Source organism: Elephantulus edwardii, unplaced genomic scaffold (genome assembly GCF_000299155.1).
Source record: "Elephantulus edwardii isolate Elephantulus edwardi_28Jun2011 unplaced genomic scaffold, EleEdw1.0 scaffold00058, whole genome shotgun sequence".
NCBI classification, from domain to species: Eukaryota; Metazoa; Chordata; class Mammalia; order Macroscelidea; family Macroscelididae; genus Elephantulus; species Elephantulus edwardii.
The window spans coordinates 1,091,179-1,117,413 of record NW_006399808.1 but is presented as its reverse complement, the minus strand read 5'-3'; the positions used below and the strand labels follow the sequence as shown (position 1 = coordinate 1,117,413).

Sequence of the window (26,235 nt, the reverse complement as noted above, 5' to 3'; positions counted from 1 at the left end):
GGTGAGGGGGGGGAGGTATGGGTGTTTTCTAGGGGACACAGAACCCCAATATGGGTGCCTGCCCCTCCTCCTCCCTGCCTGACCCCTTGCTGGAGCTCCCAGGCAGACGCCTGCTGGAGCTGTTTACAAGAGGCCCAGTTGGGAACACTTCCAAGGCCTGGGCCTGGGTCTCAGCGGGCCTCTGACCTTCAGTGCGGCCTCTGCTCTACCCCAGCTCTGCCCTGGGCCGCCGTTTCCTCATCTGTCCGTGTCAGGAGAGTCAAGTGCCAGTGGGCTTCACCAGCTCGTGCTGACCTGTGTGCAAGCAGAACTTCCCTATGAGACTCCAGGGCTACGACCCTCTGAAACAGATCCCCAGGCTGTTCTTCTGAGACCCCTCTAGAGGAGTTGGAACTCCACCCTTGATATTAGCAGTTCTCAAACACTTAATCCTTTGCACCAGCCAGGACCTCCAAATGTTAGACCACAACACACAATACAGTTGCCATTGAATCAGACCAACTCACAACTGACCCTTTAGCAGGTTTTCAGAGACCGTAAATCACATGGGAGGAAACGGTCCATCCTTCTGCGGAGCAGCTGGTGGATTCGAACAGCCTGCCTTTGGCTTAGCAGTGCAGCTCCTTACAGCAGGTCACCAGAGCTCCCTGATTGTTAGCACAGGCCTGATAAATCCCCAGATCCTTCCCAGACCCAAGTGTGAGGACCCTGTGCCACATACAGCTCAAATGTCTTCTTCCTGATTTCTTTGTTGGCATCCACTTCCTAAACAATATGCCTCTGGAAACGCTAGGAACTTTGATAAATGTCGATAGTTGTAGAGGGGCTCCAGGCCTTTTTTTTGTTCATAGGGTCGCCATGAGTCAACAACATCTGTTCTAGAAAAAAAAATGTATTTTAAACACTGTCAGTATATAGCTAAAGATAAAAGACAATAGTGCAAAAGATACTTTAAAAATAAGAGGAAACACACAGTTTGAAAGATGGATGTGAGGGGGAGGGCTCGTCTCGCCCTCCCTGAGCAGCATGAGCAGAAATGACTTACCTTCTCTGAACTTTGATTTCCTCCTCTGCAAAATGGGCTCATGCTGCTGGTGGTGCTGTGAGGACGTGTGTAGGTACAACTGCTCACGTGCTGGATGGTGTTCTGTGCACAGGGCTCTTGACCTGAAGAGAAGCTGTCCCCAACTCAGGTTACTGAGACAGACACAGGGTCAGGTAACAGGAAGGCTTCGTGGGGGTCTCTCAGATCAGGTGATACAGGCAAAGCCCTCCCCATTCTGAACCTCTGTTCACTCTCCTTTCAATGACATAGGTGCCAGAAGTTTCCATATATTTGTGTCAGGTGGCTATGAATGAATGACCTAAAAGTGTGTGGAGCATTGGGTGGGTGTCTGGACCCGACGTGTGGACTGTGACCACTGACTGGCCATGCCTGCTGCACGTGCAGGACACAATCAAGCTGCATCCTGTGTGCCACCCACCTCCCTGCCACTGCTGGTCCTGAAGGAGCCGTCCAGCTCTGTCTAGCTGTCCCTGGTCTTGGTACCTGTCGTTGTCTCTGTCTGTCTAGAGCTTCTTCAGAATGCAGGGTTGGTCAGCCTGGAACAAACCCCCTCCAGATCTAAGCCATGAAGACTCAGTTTGGGAACCAGGGGTTGGAGAGGATAGTGAAGAATGCGCCTTGTCTCTAGAGCCAGGGCTGTAGAAACATGTGCAGCAGCATTTACAACCTTCCAGAAGGTGCTAGCGTGGACAGGGGCGCTGCCTGTGTCTCCGGCTTCATCCTACTCACACCCTCTCAGGGCCACTGTTCTCTCCTTCATGGCATTGAGGTTTGAGGGCCACAAACGTGGATCCTTCTGGGAGAGAGCTTGGTACGTGGACCTTGTACCCAGCAGCCTCAGGCAGGCCTGGGATTCCCCATCCTCTAGGCAATGAAATCCCTTCCTCACATTGTACATGAGGGTGAGACCTCACATTCCTGTGGGGCAGGAAATCCTGGCAGGGTGTCTTCGTGACCTTGAACAAGTCACTGGACCTCTCTTTGTCCCTCCTCTGTTGTTAGGTACTAACAAGTCAATTCCAACTCACAGTGACCTTACCTAGAGCAGAACACAGCACTGTCCTGCCCTGCAGCCCCCTGCTTCACTCTGTGAGCCCCTTTTGGCCACTGTCAGCCCACTCACTGGCACTCTTCCTCTGCAGGGTGTTATTACTAACTAGAGCATCACGCAAGCGTGCTGAAGCCTGAATGCTGTGGAGGGGCGCTGGTGTCAGGCACATGTGGGCCCAATAGTAGTTTAGTTTCTCCTTTCACTCTGAGGCCTATCCATGGGGTTGAGATGGAGAAGAGAATTCCCAAGATCTCATCCAGGGGCCAGTATGTCTCTTCTTTGATTTAGGGGAAGAGAAACTGTGAGAGGAAGTTCACAAGGAGATCAGGGACTTGGTCATGGCCTGGATATACTCAGAGGCCACGTGCCCCCGAAGAGTAAGGCATCCCAGTGCTACTGAGATGTGCCAGCTCATTTGACCTCATGCAAACTCCATGCGAATGAGAGTAGTCCTAGTCCCCTCACGATATGAAATGGGATGGGAGCTGGGCTGGGTGGTCAGTCTCTCTCAGTCCTCAGGTCATCTCATTATGGCTGTCTCGCTGGTTCTCAACACCCTGGTTTGAGTGCCCACCTTTAATGGCCATGTCTCCACCTGTCCATTTGTCCATCCAGTGAGCACCGCTGAGGGCCTGCTGGGTACCAGGCCCTGAGCTAGGTGTCAGGGATCCACAGCTGAAAGATGTCCTGGCTGACAGGAGAAGCTAATGCAGTGACACCCCAGTGGTGCAGTATGTGACAGGGACATGGGGGTGAGCAGCTCTGCTGAAGGAAATCAAGAGAGGGGCGGTGGGTCTTGATGGATGTGAGGGGCAGGCACCTGGGCAGAAGGGCAGCCAGAGGCAAATGTGCTGTAGTGTGATCCTCAGAGCTTCTCATACGAGGGAAGAGGGCTGTGGTGTGCACTTGGGAACAGTGGGAGGTTGAGACCGGGCCCAAGGGGGCCCCTACTTGACATGGGCCCACACTGAATCAGGGTCCCCACACTTCTGCCCTCCTGAGAGCCAGAGTGAGCAAGGAGGTCAGCCAGGATGAGTTCTGGACGCCAGCTCTCCCGCCAGCCAGCAGTGGGCAGTCCCCAGCCCACTGGCCCTGGCCTTGCCACTAAATTCACATCTGCTGTGCAGGCTGGAGGTGCACTCACCCCAGGGGAGCCAGGCTGCAGATGTAATCATTTCTGTGATGGAATCATTTCTGCACCCCCCTGCTCACAGAGCTCCCCTGGGGACCCCGCCACTTGCCTGTGCAAGCTGTCAGGAGAGGCATGTGCTCGTGTGCATTCACGCCAGCCCTCAAGTGTGTGCACTTATGCACGTTGTGTGCAGAAATCTTACTGTGTCTGACCTCCAGCATGAAAGGCTGAGAGCGCTGCTACTGAGCACAGCCAGTGTGGACCCAACTCCCTGGGGAGCTGTCCGCAGGAAGCCATCCCACCAGGCCTCTAAGGACAGCTCACGACCCATGTCTTGGGGGAGCCCACGGAGAGCCCATGCATCTCCTCCAACCTTCTAGAACACCCAGAAGCTCTTTTCTGGCTGCCTTGTCAGCCCTGAGACAAGCCAGGCCTCTGCTTACCTGGTACCAAGGATAAGTGGTCTTCAGCGTTTACTTTCTCAGCGTTCCCGTCTCCAGGCAGCCCTCTGTGAGTAACAGCATTGCCCGGAGCTTGTCTTCTGAGCTGAGCGCTTCTGGGTGGCCTCAGCACTGTTGGTGACCTCATCACTGCCTGGTGACCTCATCACTGCGGGGTGACCTCGGCCAGGCTGTGCTGGGTGGTGAGACAGGAGAAGCCCGGCCTTTTGTGAGCTCACTGGTGCCAGATGCCACCATCCAGGAACGCACATGCACAAAGCAGAAATTAAGGCGAACCAAGCACGAGGTCCATGTGTAGAACGCTGGCGCCAGATGAGTGTGTGTCCAATGACGGGCAGCATTTTGGCCTTGGCTGTCTTGGGGGGAGTGTTCAGGGCCCGCAGCCCTGCCCCCCCCGGTAGCCCCTCCTTGGCACAGGTTCTGCTGCGCCAAAGCCAAATGCTCAGCACTTGTCAGATGGAGTCTCCAGACGGCTGGCACTAGATGGAACACAGAAACCCTAGGATGCCAGTATTTGCAGGCAGCCAGCTCTGGTCTTACAGGTAGGGGAGCGGCCTGGAGAGGCCAGTTCTTACCCTATTCACACAGCAGGAGGCGGGCAGAGCAGGGGTGCACCCCTTCTCCTGGCTCCCCACTTAAATAGAGTGGCTCAGAGAGAGGACAAGGGGAGCCCTCAAGTCCAGAGTAATGAAAGCCATGAGATTGGGGATCCACTGCTTGAGCTCATTCCTGTTAAAAAGTAGGAGGCCCTTAGCCCTACAGGCCAGCTGCAGATGGTCTGAGGCTAGGGGTGGACCTGCGGCCCGGCCCAGTGTCCTCGGTCCCCGGAGGTACCACAGGAGGCTGGGGCTGGAGCTGCAAGTCTACAGAAGATTTGTAGGGGCTTGTAAAGGCTTAAAGGAGTTCAGGAGGTGGAAGCTGCTGCTGAGGTGGGGCAAGCGCTCCTGTGGTGGAGGGCGACCTCTGCTGGCCATTGGACGCTCAGCATGTTAATGGTCCAGGCTGGGGGTCCTTGATCAGGTTGCATAGGATCAGGTGGACATCTCCTGGGAACAGTCGGGCTTGGGGCTTCAGGGAGGCTCTAACCCATGAGAGCAAAGAACAGCACAGTGATGGCTGAATAGATAGCGGCTCCCTTCTGTGATGCTTAGGACAGGTTACTTCACCCCTGAGCAGGCCTGCCCGGAGCAAGTGCTGAACAAATGACACACACACACCCCAACACCCACTCCCAACACCTTGCTCTCCGTGTCTGGGGCCTGTTAAGACTCCAGAGCACGAGACCCCTTTCTGTTGGGCTTGGAGCCTCCAGCCCATCAGCTAGTCCATCCACCCCCAGTTTTCCTCCATAGATCTCAATAGTTAAAAACTGTGTGTGCCTTTTTAGTCAGCAGAACATTTCGTTCTTTGGTGGATGAAGAAGTTCAGGACACACTCATCCCTGTGTTCTAGGAGCCTCCAGTTGTACCCACTTCATGTAAAGTGAACCCCACCCTGGCAGAGAACACCTGTGTCTGGACACTGCATGCTGTATCCCCCACCCCCACCCCGACCATTCCTTCTCGGCCTTGAGTTCCCCTAAATCAGCCAAGGTGTTGGGATGGGCGGAGACTTTGTCATATCTGTGGCCATTGATCATCCCAGATTCTTTGAATCAGAAGTCCCTTGTTCCTGGCCACTGGTCTTGACATGAACCAGAATGAAGGCCTTTGGGAGGTTGGATACAATGTGTCTGCCTTTGCATTTTGTTAGGGAAGATTCTAAAGTGGAGCCAGCTGCCCTGCTCCCACCTCACAGGAAGGAGCAGCCCACCCCAGGAGAGCTAAGCTTCCTCAGCTGAGAAACCATCTGTCAGTCATTCAACAAGCATTTACCCAGCAGTCTTTGCCCCCAGAGCAAAATATCCATCCCTGGGAAAGTCACCACCTGGTGAGACCGCCTCAGTGACCCTTCTGTCCCTCATCATCCTGTTCTTTCAATGAGGACACAGGGGTGCCTGCTCCAGACCCACCCCCCAAGCTGAGGGAACCTGAAGACCCCAGAGCGCTCAGGAGCGCAGGGAGGAAGAGACCTGAAGAGAGCCTAGAGCCACTTTCTTATTTCTTGCCCTGTAGGCACGTAGGTTTTCCAACAGCACCCCCTGCTGGCTCTGGAGCCTCCGCACGCCCTTTATCCAGCTGTCTGTGCCCACAAACAAGGAGATCCACCCAGGAGCTGAGCCGACCAGACCTCCATTTAAAGGGTTCCTTCGGCTCAGGATCACTCCCCCTAGTCATCTGTGGAAACTTCCCCTTTGATAGGTCCCTGGCAGTCAATGCATCACACCCATTGCATACTAGGTGGCGCCTAGGAGGCAAACAAGAGACTCTCCACTGAGGTGGGGTCTGGCACCAGACACTTGGCGGTTGTTAAGTGTCCCTCCCCTCCCAGACCAGCTTCTCTTCTGTCCCTGCCTCTCCCACCCTCATTTGTCCCTGGCTGTCGTCTATACACTTAAATTCAGGAGAAACAGACAGCCTCTTCCAGCTGGATTTTAGGGGACAGGTGAGAAACGCAACCTTCCCCCCACACACCTGCAACACTGAAACACCTCAGTGCCTATGCGCATAAACAGGAGCTGCAATGGAAAGGCAGAGTTCTGAAGCTGGCTTCTACAAAACCAGCTGTAAAGGCCTGGGTCTCAGTTTCTCTAGCTGTAAAATGAGGGCATAACTGTGTTTATCCATGCCCAGTGCCAAGATCAGTACTGATTCACAACAGCAACTCAGCAGTCACCTAATAGGAGACCTGCGTATATGCAGGTGTGGATCCAGAGTTCCTTGAACACAGAAAGCAATTTTGTTTTTCTTTCCACGCGAACACCAGGCTGAGCCCTGGCCTCGGCACATTGTAGGTGTGGAGGCGTGTTTCCTGGGTGTGTGGACACAGGCAGGGACTAACGACGTTTGTGTGAGTGGAGCTCCCGGAAGAATGTCTCTACCAGCACAGGCCTGCCAGGGCCAAGGAGCGCCCTACTCACACAGGCCTGGGGGCTTTCCAAGGCCACTGGACTGCACATCAGTGTTGGGGCCAGGAGGTGCCTGGGCAGCAGAGGTGGGCAAGCCTGGCCAGAATCAATGACAGCCTCTCTTCTGTTTCTTCGCAGGCTGGACAACGTTCATGGCTCTCGGGTAGAACCCAGTGAAACGGCCAGAATGAATTCTATGGACAGGCACATCCAGCAGACCAACGACCGACTGCAGTGCATCAAGCAGGTAGGTGTGCGGGGCTTGAGTAGAGGCACATTCTCCCACTCCCTGGGCAGAGCCAGGGGATGTCAGCCTGCCCTATTGCATGGCACTAGTGGATTCTGGGAGGAGGTGGTGGGCCTGGGCTGGCTGCCAGCAGCCCCCTGACTACTCACCTGGTAAGACTACTTCTGCCAAAGATCAGCTCCACGGGAGCCATGTAGATACCTGGGCTTGAACCCAGCCCTTTCCCTGCCTGTCTCGCTGTGTGACTTTGGGTGAGTATCATAACCTCTCTGGGCTCTGTGTGCTCTGTGCCATCATGAGGATGCTTTTCCAGACACAGAGTTTCAACTGTGCTCCAGCTATTCTCTAAAGGAGAAGACATCCTAGGAAATTGGGTTCTTCTGGAGAGAAGGATTAGGGAGCCCCGGTGGTTCAGTGATAAGGAGTTGTGCTGCCATCGCAAAGGCATGTGGATCAAATCCACCAGCTGCTCCACGGAAGGATGGGAAGTCTCTTCCCATGTGATTTACTACCTCTGAAAACCCACTAAGGGTCAGCTATGGATCGGTTCTAGCTTGACAGTGCACAACAACATGGAAAAGGATAGGACAAGGTTCAGATCTGTTGTTCACAGGGCTGCTATGAATCATATTCAACTCAATGGTACTTAACAACAAAATAAAAAAGCAAGGGAGTTATGGTGGCCTAGTGGATAAGGAGTTGCCACCCAAAGGTTGTTGGTTCAAATCCATCAGCTCTTGTGTGGAAGAAAGATGGGCAGACTCCTCCCATACAAATCCTGCTATAGGATCGACTAGAAGTCAGCTCCGACTTTATGAAGGAAACGAGTGGGGGTCACAAGGCCAGCACTCTGGGAGGGAATGGCTCGCCCTGGGGTAGCACATTCCTCTCCTGCTGATAGTTCACACCAAGCCTGGGAGACCTCTTCCCAGCACACACTGTCTGAGGTGTTTAGAGGTGGGGTCTCCCTCCATGGTGGACTCAGTGTCCCCCTACTTGAAGACAGTTGACCTATCCTTGTGAGCATCCACACCCTGGGCTAGCCCCTCAGTGCCCCGCACGGACTCTTGGCAGCTGGCCCTGGCTCCTGGTGATCCACGTGCAGTGGGGGGAACACGCTCATCCTGTGCCCTCCTCATGACAGGCTGCAGGTTAGACCACTGTGATCCATAGGAGGTGTGGGGTGAATTGCCAGGCCTTTCTTCCTAGTTTATCTTAGTCTGGATGGATGATCTTATCTAGCATCACAGAGGTCTCTGTGACAGACGAATGCAGCTGCACCCGAGGAACCTCCCTCCTGGAAGGTGTGAATTCTCCCAGTGAACGACCGCAGCCTCCAGCACAGACTAGGAATGGCATTCTACTCCATAAAGGAGGGATTGTGCTGGGGGACATGGACTTGGGGGGCAGCTGGACCTGGGCCGCATGTAGGCCCTCCACTAACCACTTCCTCATGTGTCAGAGGGAGCTGATCAGGCCAACCTTGGAGGATGCTGGGAGAACAGCACATATCAAAGGGGGGAAGGGGGGGAAGGGGGGGAAGGGCAGGGGGCTGTTTTCCTCAGGGTCTCATGGCTGGAGCTGGGTGTGTGGCTTAGTGCACTTATCAGGAAGCTCAGGTAACCATGTCCACACAGCAAAATACAAGAGGAAGAGGGTTAAGGTAGCCTAGTGGGTAAGGAGTTGCCACCCCAAGGTGGTTGGTGCAAATCTCCTAGCAGAAGAAAGATCCATTTACAGACTCTGAAAGTCCATGGCTACTTGAGTGGCCCCCAGATCAGTCAGGGATCAGATTGACCTCAGGGCCCATGTCCCCTCTCGGGGTACAAAATGAAATTGGTCAGGTGGGCTGGAGGCTGCTCTTGGGAACAAGGGCAGCATGTCCTCTCATTAGCGTCAAGCGGAGAAAGCTCAGAGCTGGCTTTGAGTGTGAGGGGAGGAAATTGAAGAAGACTTGTTACAGATTGAACCCAGCCTTAGCAGTTCTCCCAGATACCAATTACGCCTGGGCTCACCTTGTGGAACAGAAACCAGACCAAGAGCCTCTGCTCCTCCCTTCTCCTCCTCAAGCCCCCGGCCCCTGCTCCCCTGCCTCCTCCACTCCCTCCTCCTTCTCACACTGCACCCCTTCAGCTCTGCATTTGACCCAGTGTCTCCCACTGTCCTGTGGCACCAGCCCCCGGCAATGCGTTCCTGCTGCCCTCTGTGCCAGGCACAGACCTTCTCCCACCTTCACCTTCCCTTCCCATTGGCCCTGAAGCCCCAGGCATCAGAACTGCAGTTACCTCTGGCCCAGCCGTCTCTGGTCCTGCCCTGGTCCCATCCCCACAGGGCCCCCTCTCTTATTTCCTACCTGTTGTTTGTTGTTGCTAAGACGATTCATAATGACCCTATGAATGAAAGACCTGAGCACTATTCATAGAGTTTCTGGAGGCAAACCATTCCAGAAGTGGATGCCACTCCTGCTTCCAAGCTTGTTTTAATCGGGAAGCTCCACCAAACACTGTCCACCATGGGTAACCATTATCGCATTTGGCACATCAGAGTCACAGTGTTTAACATCACAACGACCACACGTTACCTCTGCACAGCATTGATTAAGATGCCCCTGCACCTGTTCCTCTGTTGAAGGGGCATCAAAATGCATGTTTAGCCAGTAAAGACGTCCCTCAAAGCCAGGAGTAGCTGCAGCTGGCCTCTCCCAGCCTGCCCCTCCACATATGTGTGCACATACACACACGCGTGCCACAGAGTGAGACAACCCCCAGGGTCCTGCCTTTGATCCTCACAGTGGCACCTGAGAGGTGGGAACAGATTGTCCCTACACCTTGACTCCTCCTGGGGTCGGCCTTAGCTCTGCACCCACACCTCCGCTCAGACACAGCTCAGTGCTGATGTCTGCATGCTCCCCAGATGCCCAGGGGGCGACAGCAGCTAGCAGGGGACTGTGGAGGCTCAGGCACTGCAGCCTAATCAAAAGGGAGAGGCAGCAGGTCAGCGTGTTCTGAGCAGGACGGATGTGCCTGTGTGTGGGCCTCTGGCTGCAGCGACTGTGGCTGGCCCGCGTTCTCTCCCTGACCTACCCTGCATCTCGCCAGGGTTGACACCTACCTCCCCCTGAGAGTGCTCTGCCCATTTGCCCTGTGGGCCTCTGGCTCAGTGACCTGCCCCCATTTCTCTGCCTCGTGATCCTGGAGAACCAGTGCCTTCTCTCTGCAACACACCAGCTCCCAGGTCAAGCTCTGCAAACCAGCTCCTTTCCAAACCAGCAGCCTCCTCAAAACCAGGTGCCTTTCGCGGCATCTGTCCCAGCCCCCTTTGCTGAGTCTGGGTGCTGGCTGGGGACCTCATGTGCACCCTATTCCTTAACCCTTGAACAATAGGCTTTTCAGGGTGTGCATCAGGCCTTCTATCAGCTGAGTTCCCCGAGGCAGAGAATGTGTCAGTGTTCTTCTCCAGGTCAGCTGCATCTAGCATGGTGTCCAGCCCAGGAATAGGACCCAGGTGTGTGCTGGGAGGGTGAAGGAGGAGCACACTGATAGACTGATAGCTATGGGAGTGAATAGATGGGTGGAGAGATGGGCCTATGGATGGCTAGGTAGGCGGGAGAATGAGTGGCGAGTGGGTATAGATGATGGATGAATAACAGGATGAATGATTGGGTGGGTGGCTGGCTGGGTAAATTAACTTATGGTTGGTTACATAGATAGGTAGCTGGATGAATAGATGAATGTGTGATGGATAAAGTAATGAGCAGGTGAATGAATGGGTTCATGGAAAATGGATGGTAGATGAATTGATTCATGTGTGGATGGATGGATGGATGGATGGATGGATGGATGGATGGATGGATGGATGGAAGGAAGGAACAGGAGATCACTTGATACACTGATGGAAAGGTGGATGGAAAATGAGATAGATTTGTCACTTTAAATGGTGCCAGTTCCTCACCTTAGTGTTGGTGTGCCCTGCTCCCACCCTGACAGACTCAGTGGCTACTTGATGCAACCCAAATCTTCTCAGGAATTATGGAATGGACAGGCCTTCAGGTAGAAGCCATTGTTACAGTGAGTGTTTCACAGCAGCCACTGCAGGGAGACCTCTGTCCAGGGATCTCATCTGTGCTCCCATCAGCAGACCCTCACAGAGTTGCAAAATCTACCCACTACCCCTCAGGAACCGGGGACCTTCTCTGAAGTGAATGGGGAGCTGGCCTGCACAGCCAGAGAGACCGTTGTTATGTTAGCCAGATAAGAGCAATGAGCTGTTTCCACCCTTTCAGAGTGACAAGGGACTACACAACAGCCACCACATCAACTGGCATTCCAAACAAAAAGCCAAACCACTGTTATTGACTCAGTTGTAACTCATGGCCACTCTATTGGGTTTCTGAGACTAAATGCTGGGCAGTAACTAAAGATGACAGAAGAAGCAATGCCTTTGACTTGTGGTGTTGGAGAAGAGTAATGATTATCTCAAATGGGCTGCCAAAAGAACAAGCAAGTCTGTCTTCAACAAAGTGCAACCGGGGTGAAACTTCTCTCATGTACTTTGGACATGTTGTCAGGAGGTGTTTCTTCTTGTTGTTGTCAGGTGCTGTCAAGTTGAGTATGACTCACGGTGACCCTCTGAACAACAGATCTGAGCCCTGTCCTATCCTGCGCCATACTCAGAATCTCTGACACTCTCAAGCCCCCTGCTGCAGTCTCTCTGTCAATTCACCTGGTTGAGGGCCTTCTCTTTTTTTACCAACTCCCCACCTTTCCAAGCATGACGTCCCTCTCCAAGGAATAACTTCTCCTAGCAACATGCCCAAAGGAGGTGAAATAAAGCGTCATCTTTACCCCCAAGGAGCACTCTGGCTGAACCTTCTCTGAGACATGTCTGTTTATTCTTTAGCAATTCATGGGACATTCAGTGCTCTTCTCCAACATCACAGTTCAAAAGCATCAATTCTTCTATCATCCTTATTAATTGTCCAGCTCTCAGATGCATAGCAAGTGACTGAAAAGACCATAGTCTGAATCAGGAGTACCTTAGTCCTCAAACTGACATCATTGCCCCTCAAAAATTTGGAGAAGTCCATGACTACAGACTTTCCCAGTACAATATGTCTTCTGATCTCCTGACTGCTGGTTCCAAGTGTATCGATTGTGGATCTAAATAAGATGAAGTCATTGACAGAGCTAGTCCTTGGAAAAGACATGATGCTGGAAAGGTGAGGCTCAGAGAAGGAGAAGACCCTCAGCAAGATAGATTGACATGGTAACTGTAACAGTGAATGGTGAAGATGCCATGGGATAGACACGGTTCCCACACAGGGTTCATAGGGTCACTGTGAGTTGTAGCTGACTCAGTGACACTCAACAATGACAAATCTTTCTCCCAAGGAGCATCTGGTGGATTTGAAGAGCTGATTTTTTTTTATTTTTTTTTTTTTTTTGGTGCACAGTGTAATATGTAGCACACTAGGACACTGTTAAGTGCCATCAAGATACTTGCAACTCATAGTGACCCTCTGTACAACAGCTCTAAACCCTGCTCTGTCCTGAGCCAACCTCATTGTCTCCGACACACCTACCCCCATTACTCCAGTAACTGAGTCAATCCATCTCATCGAGGGTCTTCCTCTCCTATGTTGTCCCTCCACCCTCCCAAGCATGATGTCCCTCTCTGAGGACTAGTTCCTCTTTACAACATGTCCAAAGTATGTCAGATGAAGCCTTAGAATCCTTGCCTCTAAAGAGCAGCCTGGTTTCACCCTTTCTAGGATGAACCTGTTTGTTCTCCTAGCAGTTCATGGTATACTTGATACTCTTCAGCACCACAACTCAAAGGCATCTAATACTCCATAAATTGCAATGTTGTCATTGTGTACTATTGAGTCAAAACTGACCCATTTCTGCCCCTCCAGCAGGTTTTTGGAGGCAGTAAATTGTACAAGAGGAGATTGCCTGTCATTCTCTGTGGAACAGCTGGTAGATTCGAACCACATGCCTTTGGGTTGGTAGCACAGCTCCTTACCTCTAGGCCACTGGAGCTCCCTTAAATTACAGTAGCAGTCTTCAATTAGGTACCTCCTTTGCTTTATGTAAATTGTCTCTAAACTTTGCAACCACCTGCAAGCTGTTACTACCTATTTCATAGATGAGAAAGGTGAACTTCAGTTATGTACCTAAGGCAACCGGGCTCAGTATGTGAGCTGGAATTAGAACCACGTCTGCCCGGCTCCTTTCTGTCCATCGTCAGGCTCCCTGTACCCCAGCTGCCTCGTTGCAGACGAGGCAGAAGCACAGACAGGGCAGGGGACTTAGCCAAGGCCACAGAGCAGCTAAGTGACATAGACATAAGGCAGGTGACAATGAGATGTGCCCACACTGAAGACCATGTGAGCTGACCTGGCGTGAGGGTGAGGGGCGAAGAGATGGCCAAGGTGCCTGGAGGCTGGCGAGTTAGAGGTGTCTGGGTGCTTGGGGGCCCTAACAAGATCTCCCCAGCATGGAGATCCCAGAGCCCCACAGGGTGATGTGGAGGGGTGGGGACAGTGGCCCTGGGACTGCTTAGCTCTGTTGATTGGGCGTGACAGCACATAAATTAACGGAACAACTTGGTTAGCCAAGTGAGGCTGCTGGGCAGGGAATTAGCTGGCCAGCGGCCTCAGATGGGACATGTCTCTGAGAGGAGGGTAGGAAGCCAAGGCCGCGCGCCGCTGCCCTCTTGGATGGGTGATTTCTAGAAGCTGCAAACTCTTGCCTTCCACATAGGGCTGAGGGCGGCAGCTGCAGCTGTGCCTCGAGAGCCGGGGAGTCCCATGTGAGAGCCCCCCATGCGCCGGGCACTGTGCCAGGTGCCGAATAAGCCTGGCCTTGTTTCATCCCCACCACAGCCTGGGCCGAGTGCTGTGCTGTCACTCGCCTGCCCCTTTCTTCCCCTCGTTTTTTCTCCTCTTCTTCTGTGGAGGGTGAATATTCTAACTCAGCTTCTTTGCCTCCATCTGTTCTGCAAAGCTTGGCCTTGTGCAAACTCAGTGTAGCAACAGTAATGAAGCCATAAATGAAAGAAAAATTGTCCACAACGAGCTATGAGTCCTCACCCCATTTTACAGATGGAACCACTGAAGCTCTGAGAGGTGAAGGGACAAGCCCAGGTCAGCAGCTGGAGGACCAGACCACGTGGCCACAGGCCACGACCCCACAGAATGGCTCACAGCCATCCTCTCCACCCTCGCTTCTAGTTCCAGGGCCTAGCAGGACGTACTGTGGGGAAGAGCTTCCCAAGGACAGCCGCTGGTCTTTGTTGCTAGTGGACCCCTTTATCTCTGGTGTACCCCTTTGTCTCTGATGTACCCCCACCTCTATATCCCCTGTTGCTGGTGTACAAAGGTCTTCAGGCCTTTTTTTCATATGGTCGCTATGAGTCGTGCTTGACTCAAAGGCAGCCAACAATAATTGGTGTACTCATTTTGTCCCTACCATACCATGTCCTTTTCTCTGGTGTACCCTTTGTCTCTGGCATACCCGTTTTATCTCTAGTGTACCCCCTGTCTCTTGTGTGCTTCTTTGTCTCTAGTATACTCCATCTCTTGGATACCCCCTTTTTCTTTGGGTTTCCAGAGGTCCCCCTTAATCCAAACAGGTTGATCCTGTCCATTTCACAATTGAGGTAAGTTGAGGCCTGGTTTCACACACTGAGCCACAGCAGAGCAGGGGTGAGGACCCTGGTACCTGGCTCCAGCCCAGGGCTCTTTTTCCGTCCATATAGAAGCCTTCTGCTCCTCTAGCCATTTCCCCCATTGAGCCTGGGGTTCAGGCCACCTGCATCCTTGAGCTGAGCTGAGCTGAGAGTAGTGGGCTGGCCAGTCCTTTCTGCTCACCAGCTCCACTGTCCTTGTTGGTGAGCACTCCCCAGGCCCAGGGCCTCAGCCTCAAAGGCAGACATGCATCTGTGTAGTAGATATCAGTAGGTACCTCCTAGCACAGGGCCTCTGTGAGGCAAGGACACTCCAGTCAGGGTTCAGTCCCTGCCGGCTCAGTGGCCATGGAGAGCCCTTTCGTTCACCCACAAAGGATGAGACAGAAGTGTGGGAGATTTGGGCAGGTCACTGGGAATGAGTAAGGAAATGCATCCTAACCTATAGCATCTGTGCACAGGCTGAGCCTTATTGTGACCCCAAAGCTGTGAGGACAGGCTCTAGGGGCACTCCTCCCAGTTTTGAGGAGAAAGAGCATTGAGCCCCTCACCCTCTGAGGGACAGAACTACTGAGCTTGATCACATCGGCCTGAGTGTGACACTTCCCTTGTCCTCTGCTGAAGGGTGGGTGAAGCATGGGGACCCTGCAATCTTTTGCCCAGGCCTCCATTCACCCCTGGCAGGGCACCAGAATTCCCACTTGAGGATGGGGTTGCAGTGAGGTGAAAGATGTGCCTAGGGTGAAAATGTTAAGGAGGTACTCAAAATGCAAGGGCTATGTAAATACAGGTCAGCCTGAGATCTAACACCTCCTTAAATATTGCTGTCTACACACTTAGCAGTCTCCTCCCATGGAATTCACCACCTCTGAAAGCCTGGGCTCTGAATTGGTTCCTACTCAACAGCACACAACAACACCACCACCACACTTCATCCCCCTCACCCTCTTGCCGGCCCTGCCAGAATCCTGATCCAGATGAAAGGAGCATCCCCTAGATAGACCTCGGTGCCAGCTCAGGGGGAGCATTCATGCTGGCTGAGGGGAATCAGAGTCTCCCATAGAAGTGACTTCGGGGACCCTGGGCTCATCAGCCGGCTCACCATTCCTTCTTGCTGAGGCCAGGATCCGTGGGGGCCTGCACCCCTTTCTGAAGGAAATCAGGATAAGCTCCCCTACATGGCCTGTCCCCTCCCTGCCAGTATTCCCCAGTCAAGTTGAAGGGTACCTGTCACCGCCCCCAGCACCCTCGCACCAGCCACATATAAATAACCACATGGCCCTGAAGCTCCCACAGCCCTTCTCCCACGCTGTGGCCTTGAGCACCCATTCTCCGAATCCACGGCCTTGGAGTCAATTCTGACTCACAGTGACCCTCCAGTGGGTTTCCAAGAAATCTCAGAAATTAGATCTGTACAGGAGGGACTGCCCATCTTACTTCCAGAGTGCTGGTGGACCTTTCTCTTAGCGGCCCACATGCTACACCATCCAGGTGCTGCTGCTGCTGTTTCTCTGTACCTTCCAGTCAGAACCAACTCATAGCTGACCCTCCACCGGGTTCTAGAGGCAGTAAATTGTGTGAGAAGAAATCATTCCTCTTTCTCCTGTAGAGCAGCCAGTGGATTCAAACCACCTGCCTTTGAGTTGGCAGCACAACTCCTTATCACAAAGCCACCAGGCTTCAGAATTCTGCCTTTCCTTCCTCTGACTATGAAGGACCCTGCCCACAAGGCCAGCTAGACTGGGTTCAGGCACTCAGGGCCTGAGGAGCTGGGAGAGCTGACCAAACAGTAGAGCACGCTGCGACTCTAACCTCGGCGCATGACTGCGGTCCCTCTTCCCATCCGGGCTTAGCTTGACAGTGGTGTAAAAGAGGGACTCTCTTCATCAGGGAGGAGTTTCTATGTTCATTCTGTCCTGGGAGAGGCATTCCTGATGTATAGAAGCCCTGTGCCACCCTCTGGGACCCTGTCAGAAAACACTTCTTACGTACTACCCCTGCTCTCCTCCAGACTGCTCTTCCCGGCTCCCATACTGTTTGGCGTTGGAGTCAAAGTGAGGGAGGTGCAGGAGAAAAGTGGATGAGGGGAGTGTGAGGAAGATCCTTAACCCCAGACTGCACCTTTTCTCCTTTCTGGGAGCCTCCTCCCTGCCCCAGATCCCAGTGCTGGTATTGAGCCTTGATCCTGAAGCCTCATGCTGCCCCTTCTTCTCTCCCACAGCACTTACAGAATCCTGCCAACTTCCACAATGCCGCCACAGAGCTGCTGGACTGGTGTGGAGACCCCCGAGCCTTCCAGCGCCCCTTCGAGCAGAGCCTGATGGGCTGCCTGACGGTGAGCCATGCATCCCTACCTGCGCTCACACTAGGGGTGGGGTGGCTAGGAAGAGCACGCACACCCCTGCCTATGCTCATACCTGGGGAGAGGCTGCGATGAACGCACACACTTCTCCTTGTGCTCACACCTGGGAGCTGGCTAACAGTTAGGCACACACCCCCACCCCCGTGCTCACACCTCTGGGGTGGCTAGGATGAACACGCACATCCCTGCCTGTGCTCACACCTGGGTGCTGCCTGAGTGACTGAGCCACACACCCCACCTGTATTCACACCTGGGGTATTTGGGGCTGAGCCCACACCACCCTTGCCTGTGCTCTCATCTGGGGAGGGGGGGGTTGGGGCTAAGCCCTCACATTCTCCACCTGCCCTCACATCTGGGGGGAGTTAAGTCTGAGCACACCTGTCCACATGTTGGAAAGCTGTCAGAAAGCAAGAGAGATGAGAGAAGGGGAGACACCAGCAGCTGGGTGCATGGCTCTTCTCTGATGTCCACACACAGATGTACCCTCAGGAAATCAACGTTTGATGAGAACATACAGTATACATGGATTCTGCGGTTTCCCTGCACATGTAAAGAAAGACACAGAACCTGCTTTTTTTTTTTTTTAGAACCTGCTTTTTGAGAGAGCTCTAAATCTGTGGGGTAGAAGTTCCATCCTTAGCAAAGTAGACAGACTCCTAAAGGGTTTTCAGCCATCTTTTAATCCAGCTATTCATTCACTCATTTAAGTGAACGTTTATTGAGCTCTGTGAGTAGCCAACCATCCATTTATATGGCACTTATTGAGGCCCACCCATCCATCTATTCAAGTAAACACTGATGGAGCCCTCTTTTACCAGACATGATCCCCTCTGCTAAGTCCTGGAACCAAAGGTGAGTAGGACTTTGCCAAGCCTGCTTACACCTTTGATTGAGAAGACAGATGAGAAGAGGTAACTGGGAAAGTGTACCAGGTGAAGGCACCACAAAGAAATGTCGTTAACTGCTTGGGAAGTGGTATAGGTCACAGGAGATTGAGAAAAGGAGCCAATTATACATCTGTAATCATTTGCCAGGCCGCCTATATGTTTTATGCACATGGAACAGCATTTGCAAAGGCACAGATATGCAGAAGAGCCCAGAAAACTGTAATAAATGATGCTTCACAAGGGCCTAGGGATCCAAACTAGGCAGAGGCTAAGCCCAGAGTCTGTAGCATGGTTTGCCAGGCTGAGGAGCTGGCTGTCTGGCAGAGCTGTGTGGAAGGCACACACAGCTGCTGAGTGCTGTCAGCCGTGTGGCCCGTGTCCCAACATGCAGGGCCTGTGGGGGCCAGTGAAGCTTCAGACGACTCTGAGTCAGCATTCAACGGAAGGTAGGTAGACAGATTGCTGGGGATCCTGGTGCTCAAGCCTCGGAGAGGAGGAGTCAAGACAGATGCCAGTTGCAAACGGTGGGAGCCCAGATTGGAGCAGGGTAAAAGCTCAGTGGCTCTGGCCTGAGATGAAAGGAAGAATGGACCATATGCAGGCCACCTTATGAAATGCTGAGGTGGGCATATGTGTCTCATGGACTCCTCACACCACACCCACACTCCGGGGTTAGTCCTGCCATCGTCCCATTTTATCATTGAAGAAACTGGAGCTCAGTGTAATTGACATCCGCAGTCATACAACCTACTGGATGTGGGCCAAGACATGAAGCCGAGCCTTGGCTATCCCAAGAGGAGGTGTTCTTGGCCATTAGGGATGCCCAGAGCAGCCGCTAGCCCAGGCAGATGCAGCCAACACCCCTGCAGGGCTTCACTGCTTGTCACAACCATCTGTTTCCCTCACGGCCACTCGGCCAAACCAGGCGGCCGCCCACACCGTCCAATCCTCCTCATCCTTCACCCCACTAGGTTCCCCTCCAAGTCCCTTAATCCTCTTTGTGGGAATCCTCATGCAGGATAAGCCCCAAGGGCAGGGACAGATGCTACCAGAGGCCTCTTACCCCACCTTGGCCGCTGGCAGCCTTAGGGAAAGGAGGTGGTGGGGTCACATGTGATGCTGGCCGCATGGACTCCCTGCCCTGGGGCTGACCTCGCCAGAGAGGCAGACTTGGTGCCGAATCAAATGATGACCTGGCCAGGGTGGATGGAGCCGTGGACATGAAATGACCAATAATGACCCTTCTATGTCTCAGCATTCATTTGGTTGCTCATGGCTGTGGGCTGGCCCCGTGCTGGACACTGGATAGAAGCATTGAACAAGATGGACCACATTCTAGAGTCAGCAGGGATACTGACAATAAATATGTAAAGGAGTTAAAACATACACTAGATCCAGTGACAGGAAGCAACTGAGCAGAGGGGCCAGAAGAAACTGCGGTGAGAAGGTGACATTGCAGCTGAGGCCAGAATGGCAGAGAGGAGGCAGCAGTGGGGAGCTGAGAGGGAATGGTGCTCCCGATAGAAGGAACTGTCCATGCAAAGCGCTGGGCCTGATTCAAGGAACAGGAAGAAGGCCAGGTGGTGGGAGCAGAAGAAAGGGGGAGGAAGTGTGAGAAGCAGCTGTTTTGGGCAGCAGGAACCCGTTCAGACAGGACCCAGCAGAGAAGAGGTGAACTGTTAATCGAAGAGCATGTTTGAAGTCTGTGCAGGAGAGTGACAGAATACAGTCTGTGTGAGGGCAGTAATTTAGGAGGAAGAATCCAGTCTGTATGAGGGCAGGAACTTAGGAGGAGAAATACACACAGAGAGTACAGTCTGTGTGAAGGCAGGAATTTAGGAGGAACTATACAGAAGCAGAATACAGTCTGAGGGCAGGGATTTAGGAGGAAGAATACAGATATAGAATACAGTCTGTATGAGGTAGGAACTTGGGAGGAAGAGGACAGATACAGAATATGTTCTGTGTGAGGACAGGGGTTTAGGAGGCAGCATCCTCTGGAGACTCGTTAGGTGCTGTCGTGTTGGTTGCGACTCGTAGTGACTCTGAACAAGGGCTCTGAACCCTGCCTTATCCTGTGCCATCCTCACCATCTCCGACATGCTTGAGCCCGTTGCTGCAGTCAGTAGGATGGGGGATTACGGAAGGCTTCCTGGAAGAAGGAGGCCAAGAGGGCTCTGGGGGCTCTAAGTGCTGGAGTGTTAAGGCTTTGTGCTTGCTCTCCTGGGTCTCCCCCATGTGGCCCCCCACCTCCATTCTGCTCCTTAGTCAGCAAAAGGGTCTTTGCCCACTAGCCACAGCCAGGGAGACCTGAGTATGTCCCTTAGAGCTCAGTAGAGCTCAGTTGAGCCAGCGGCAGAGAGGGGTATCACATCACATCACAGAAGACACCATGATGCCTAAGGATTTTCCTGAACATCGGCTCTTCAGAGCCTCACATGAAAACCTGTAAGGGGGCAGGGAAGGACTTGTCATATTTTCATAAACCAGACTGCTCAGAGAGGGGAAGGTGGGCCCCAGCCCCAGGCTTACCCTACCTACCCCACCTGAGCCCTGGACATCCTCAGCCTACCCCTGCCTCCTAAGGACTCCCATCCCTCCCCCAGGTAGCAGCTCTGGCTTGTCGCAATCTCTTGAGTGATTTCTGGGAGCAAATTCCAAATTCCTCTGGATCCAGCTTACTTTAGGGATATAAATTAAAAACCACTTAGCCTCATGCAGCAAATGGACACATTTTTGCCATACTGGCTTCTAAGCAGCTCAGGCAAAGGAAGACTCTGGAGCTGCTGGCCCTTGGGTGGAGCTGGGGCTCCTGCCAGTCCCCAGCCCCACCCCCACATCCGAGGGGTGGTCTTCGGGAACCTGGTTATCAACTAGCTCCCAACCCTTCCTTTCGCTGCAGGTGCCCAGCCACCTCACCGAATCAGGCATCTTTGGACTTTGCTTTTTCCTCTGAGGCAGAACAGACCTATCAGTTCAAGGAACAGAGAAAAGGCTCAGCTGGACTGGGGCAGGGACCATATAATAGAGAGGAGGTCAAAGTGGGAAGAAGAAATCAGTTAACACCGCTAGCCCCCTGCCTACTCCCAGTCTTTCCGCAATGCACGTATTGCTGAAGCTATGGGTCCACTCACAGCATTCGTTGAGGACCATTGTGTGCCTGATCAGCTGTCACACTTGTAAGGAAGGTGTTAAATACCCATTTTACAGACGAGAAAATTGAGGCTCAGAAAGTTAAGTTACTTGGGTGACTAGCTACTAAATGTTAGAAACAATGTTCATGCAGTCTCTTGTCTGATTCCAGAGCGGCCACAGCAGTGAGCGAGCGCCTTGCCTGGCTCCCTTCCCCTTGCTGAGAATGCTGGGAATGTGTGGAATGAGGGCTCAGGTGGGACAGCTGTGGAGGGAGGACTCAAAGTCATGGGACACGACTACACACTCATGCGCCCACCCTCTACAGTTAGGAACCCGAGGCTCCAAGGAATTAAGTGCCTTGCCTGAGGATGCTCTAGTTCCCCCACAGCCTCAAGGTAGAAGGGATCTTGGGCTGGGCTCCTGCCCACTTCCTTCATGGCCAGACAACTGCCCACTTTCCAAGACAGGACACTCCACTATGAGACTAGCACGTTCCCCACATGGCCTGAGTCAGCCCACTTACTCAGCCTTCAGCCTCTCTCTGTGGTGTGAGGGCCTGTGCTCCCTGGCTGTCAGATCCCTGACAGAGAGTTAGGCCTCTGCTAGCAGCCAGCCTTACTGCACCTGGGCTGGGCCACATCTGAGGGGCCAGAGCTTTCAGGAGACGGCAGCAGCACCAGGGCCTGCTCACCCCACCTCTCTTGGGGAGGCCGGGTCTCTCCACCCCAGAGAACCTTCCCAGAAGGCACATACACATTGTCTCTTTCATGTACCAGAGACTGCTCAGTCAGTATTCCCCTGGGGTCCTCAGCCTGGTCCAGGAGGGAGAGCCATACACGAGTCCCTCTAGGCTGCAGGGTCCAGCTCAGCTCTCTGCCACACTGGTGCTGTGTGACCTTGAGCAGAGCCCTGCCCTCTCTGGGCCTACTCTGCCTTTGCATCAGTGAAAGGAGGCTGTTGGAGCAAATGACCCTTGTGCCCGAGCCGCTCTGAGCACCAGGGGTGGGGTGACACCTCCTGCTCCTCTGTCCAGCTGGGCCCAGGCCATAGGACAGCCCTTGCTGGCCTGGACACCTGCCCCGGCATCACTCTTGCTCAACTTAGCTACAGTGTCCCTTAAACCAGAGTGACCAGATTAACCAGTATTGGCCAAACAGAAGGACCTTTGCCTTCCTGCCCTCAGCCCAGGGCCTGAGGGCTCTCGGTGCTGCCTGGGATTTATGGCATTAACCCTTTGTGCCTCAGCCAGAGCACAGGCTTTGAAGCATCCTTCTACCACTGACAAGCTTCATCACCACAGGCTGTTCTTCAGCCTCAGTGTGCTCCTCTATAAAACACAGACAGTATCTGCCCCAGAGAGGTGCTCCTGGTGCTACATCAGCGTGCACTTGACTCTCAGTACCTTGGAGCCAGCTTTCTCCATACACCCTGGAGACCTCCGTGCTTTCCCCAGACAGCAGCCTGGCATTCCCTGGTCCTCATAACCTGTGCGTGAAACTCACTGGTGCCCACCCCGAGCCCCTCCTACCAAGCTGAGCGTGCTGTCACCGACATTTGTGCAGCAGGACCCTCCCTCCCCTTCCAAAGTGCCTTTCTATGGACTGGGAATGATCACCAGGCCATGAAGAGTTAGGATCCCAACCATCTCTACTTGGATAATAAACCCAGCAGCTAGAACGTCCTGCCTTAGTGTGGTGTGTGTGTGTATCAGCTGGGCATAGATGTGCACTGTATCAGAGGTGCACAGAGCCCGTGGGAAAGAGGCTGAGGGAGAGAAGACTTCTGTGCAGGGTCTTCGCTTTGCACAGAGACGCTGAACACACACCTACCCTGGGAAAGCCCTTTCCTCCTAGCCAGCCTCAGCCATCAGCCCTGCACAGAGGTTCCCAGGAGGCAGGGGGACGGGGAGGAGGTTTATCAGCCCTTCCCTGATGCAGTGTGACCCTCGCTTTGAGAAAATATTGTTATTTTTTAAATAAAGGTTAGTTAGAGGATCAGTATTCTTTCATTTCAGCCCTAAATCCCTTATGATGACCTCCCAAACATACAGCAGATAATGAGGAATGTCTCTGTTGGACACCGGGCCACGCCAGTCCACTGCCCTGAGCATCCTCTCCCACCCTTTGCAGCCCCAAGCTGCTCCAGCGAGTGGCCTACCAAGGGCTGCCTGACTGGGTCTGTCCTTCAAGAGGAAGCTCACCCCCTGCATTTGGGAACACTCCCCTTCCTAGCCAGCCGTAGCCACCCCAGCTGTTGTCTGAAATGACTCCATTCCCAAGGTCCTTCCTCCTTAATAAGGAAACCTAATTTTGCTGCCGTTAACAAGGAAGGCGGGTGGGTAGGCGCAGGTCTGGGAGCCCAGGGAAGCCTGGGCGTGGCAGGTAAGGCATATGGATATGAACCTCCAGAGCCCTTCGTGGAGACCTCACAGCCACTCTCTAGCCTGCTGTAAAGATCACATAGGGATGGTGGGGCCTTCTGGCTGCTGATAAACTCCCAGGATGCACACACGACAGGCTTCTCTGCTAAGTGTCACGCTGGAGCAGAGAGCAGACTGCCACAGTGCCTGTGGGCTCAGAGCAGCTTTGAGCAGTTTGATACTTGGCATTGAACTATGCTCTGAGGAACAGGAGGAGTGTCCCCTCACCGGCGCAGCCCCACCAGCCCATGAGCAGCTGTGGCCAGAGCCCAGCATTCAGAGCCAGAGCTGTGGGTGGCCTCAGCTTCCGATTCAGGGGATCATGTAAAAGGCCTTCACATGAGCTGGTTGAGAGCATTCCTGAGATCCCAAGGAGTGACCCTACTATAATGGACATGTTCTAGTGGGTTGAAGAACTACCACATTTATGGGGCAGATACCCTAGCCTGAGGTCATGTAACTTCTCTGGCACCTTCTAGAATGAGGCTGTATCTGAGCCCTTGATAGAGGCAGAGCTTGGACCACCAGACTGGATGCTCTTTGAGGGCAGGTGGCAGGATCCCAGAGTCTGGCTAGGAGGAGGTGTTTATCAGGATTTGCTAAGTGAATACCAGCTAGGTCCGCCCCCAAGGCTGTTCCACCTGTACCATGGATATACTTGCCCCCTCTGCCAGGCTTAGGGGCCTCGCCTGGGCAGAGACTCACCTCACCATTCCTCTCTCACCTCAGGTGGTCAGTCGGGTGGCTGCCCAGCAAGGGTTTGACCTGGACCTTGGCTACAGACTGCTGGCTGTGTGCGCCGCAAACCGAGACAAGTTCACTCCGAAGTCTGCTGGTAGGTGTCTGTTTGAGATTGTCACAGACGTCATGGGAGCTGGGGAGGGAAACCGGGTCCCCCAAAAGGGCTCTTGGGTTTGTTGAGGTTTTTCCAAGGCAGAAAACCTCATCCACCAGGATCCATCCCATAGGTGGAACCTGAACCTCAGAGCACACGAGGCCTTGTCCCTGGGCCTGCTCCCAGGGAGTTAGCAGGAGGTAGGGATACCTGAGGGCCAGCCGTGAGCCCTGGGCATCCCAAACCACAGCAGCAGGACCTGTGGCGAGCAGCAAACATTCACCATCTCGTTCCCTCCCCCAGTGACCCCTTGGCATAGGCTGTGTGACCTTCCTGTCCAACAGATGAGGAAACAGTTTCAGAGGGGACTAGATGCCCCAGGATCATGGAGCTGGAGAGAGGCAGAGCTATAATTGAAGCTTAAACTTGCGTCCAGAGGCATCTTCCTAAACTTGACAAGAACCTTCCATTTATTCATTCAAAATATTTACTAAAAATAAAACACAAAACTGAATCAAACCATTTAGAGCCCCTAAAAGTCTGCTGGGCATAATATTTTCTATTGCAACTTTGACAGCTAAGCCATGAGCAGAGGCCACTGAAGGAGCCAGAGGTCATTCTCCTGGGATATTTTACATGTACCCGCCCCTCTTCACAGGGCAGGGACTTGCCTAGTCAAGGGAGATAGTGCTCGCTTTGACTCCCCAGTCCTGAGACATGGGCCCTACCCTATGTTGAGTGTAGTTTCAGCCTCAGTTTATCTCCTGAAGAAGAGCAGCTGTGACCAGGAGACCTGCCTTAGCGGTGACTCTAAGTTCTAGAAAGATAAATGTGCCCATAGTGTCTGGGTGGTGGTGACGTTTTCTGTACAGCCCAAATAAGTGGTGGAAAAAGAAAAGAAAGCCGATTATTTCCTTTCTACTACAACAATAAAAGAGACTTTTAACTGAGTTATCAATCAGTTCTTTGGAGTGTATGTAAATAGAAGCAAAACAAAAAGCTCCTGTTGATTCCTGCCCCTGAGCTCAGACCCTTCTTCCATCATTCCCCTCGAACCAACAACCTTTCACTTAGTAGGTGAATGCAAGCTGTTTGCACGACCTGGGGAGCTTGTGCCTGGAAACAGCCACATGCAAACATGTTCAGGCTGTCTCAGGGTGTTACCATACAGCTGAACTTGCCTTTTGAGTGGAGGTCTATGCTGTTCTCCTGTCAGTCTGCGGTCCTGCATTTAGCCATGGTTGATGTAAAAGAGAGGAAGACAGTATCTTTAGCTCCACGGAGAGCTGGCACAAGGCAGCATGTGTGGGGACATGGCTATCATGGTGAACTGCCCACTGGGAAATGGTAGACAGCAACTTTCTACTCCTGATAAAATCTGCAGTTTTAATAAGTGAAGCAGATATCACTTTGATAGGGTGAAAACCACTACTTACTTAGAAACATAGACTTGCATAGAATATACGTGTACGTGCTTGCTTGGTGAGGGATCTGGTCAGGCCTGGGCCAGGGTGGGAAGCAATAGACACTGTTCCGTCTTGGGAAACTCGGGCGCGTCCAGCTTTCTGTCAGGGCTCAGATGGTAAATGTGTTAGGCCTAGTGAGCTGTGCAAATGCAGCCATAGATGATACATAAATCAATAAGCCTAGGTGTGTTCCAGTCAGGAGTGTGTTACCCAAAGAGCAAGGTGGGCATGCGCTTACCTGTGAACAACTCCACATGATTGCACCACAGCATGAGAAAGTGTTCATAAAAGCTTAGCACGTAAGCACAGGTAAGCCCGTGCTTACCTTGCCTGCTAGGTACTCTGTCCCTGTCGTTTTTGTTGTTGTTATGTGCCGTCGAGTTGTTTCCGACTCATAGCGACCCTATGCACAACAGCCCTAAACCCTGCTCTATCCTGCGCCGACCGCACCGCCTCTGACACACCCATCCCGATTACC

The 26,235-nt window shown here is 53.1% G+C and overlaps 1 protein-coding gene across 1 annotated transcript in view; it reads left to right on the top strand.

Moving 5' to 3' along the window:
* The first annotated feature begins 6,859 nt into the window (after positions 1-6,859).
* Positions 6,860-26,235, top strand: part of ZMIZ1 (zinc finger, MIZ-type containing 1) — a 118,727-nt gene continuing 99,351 nt past the window's right edge. Inside the window, exons 1-3 of the mRNA XM_006887471.1 lie at positions 6,860-6,964; positions 16,875-16,988; positions 24,186-24,291. Of these exons, the coding sequence (XP_006887533.1) occupies positions 6,905-6,964; positions 16,875-16,988; positions 24,186-24,291 (280 nt within the window). The 5' untranslated portion in view covers positions 6,860-6,904. The remainder of the gene's footprint in view (positions 6,965-16,874; positions 16,989-24,185; positions 24,292-26,235) is intronic.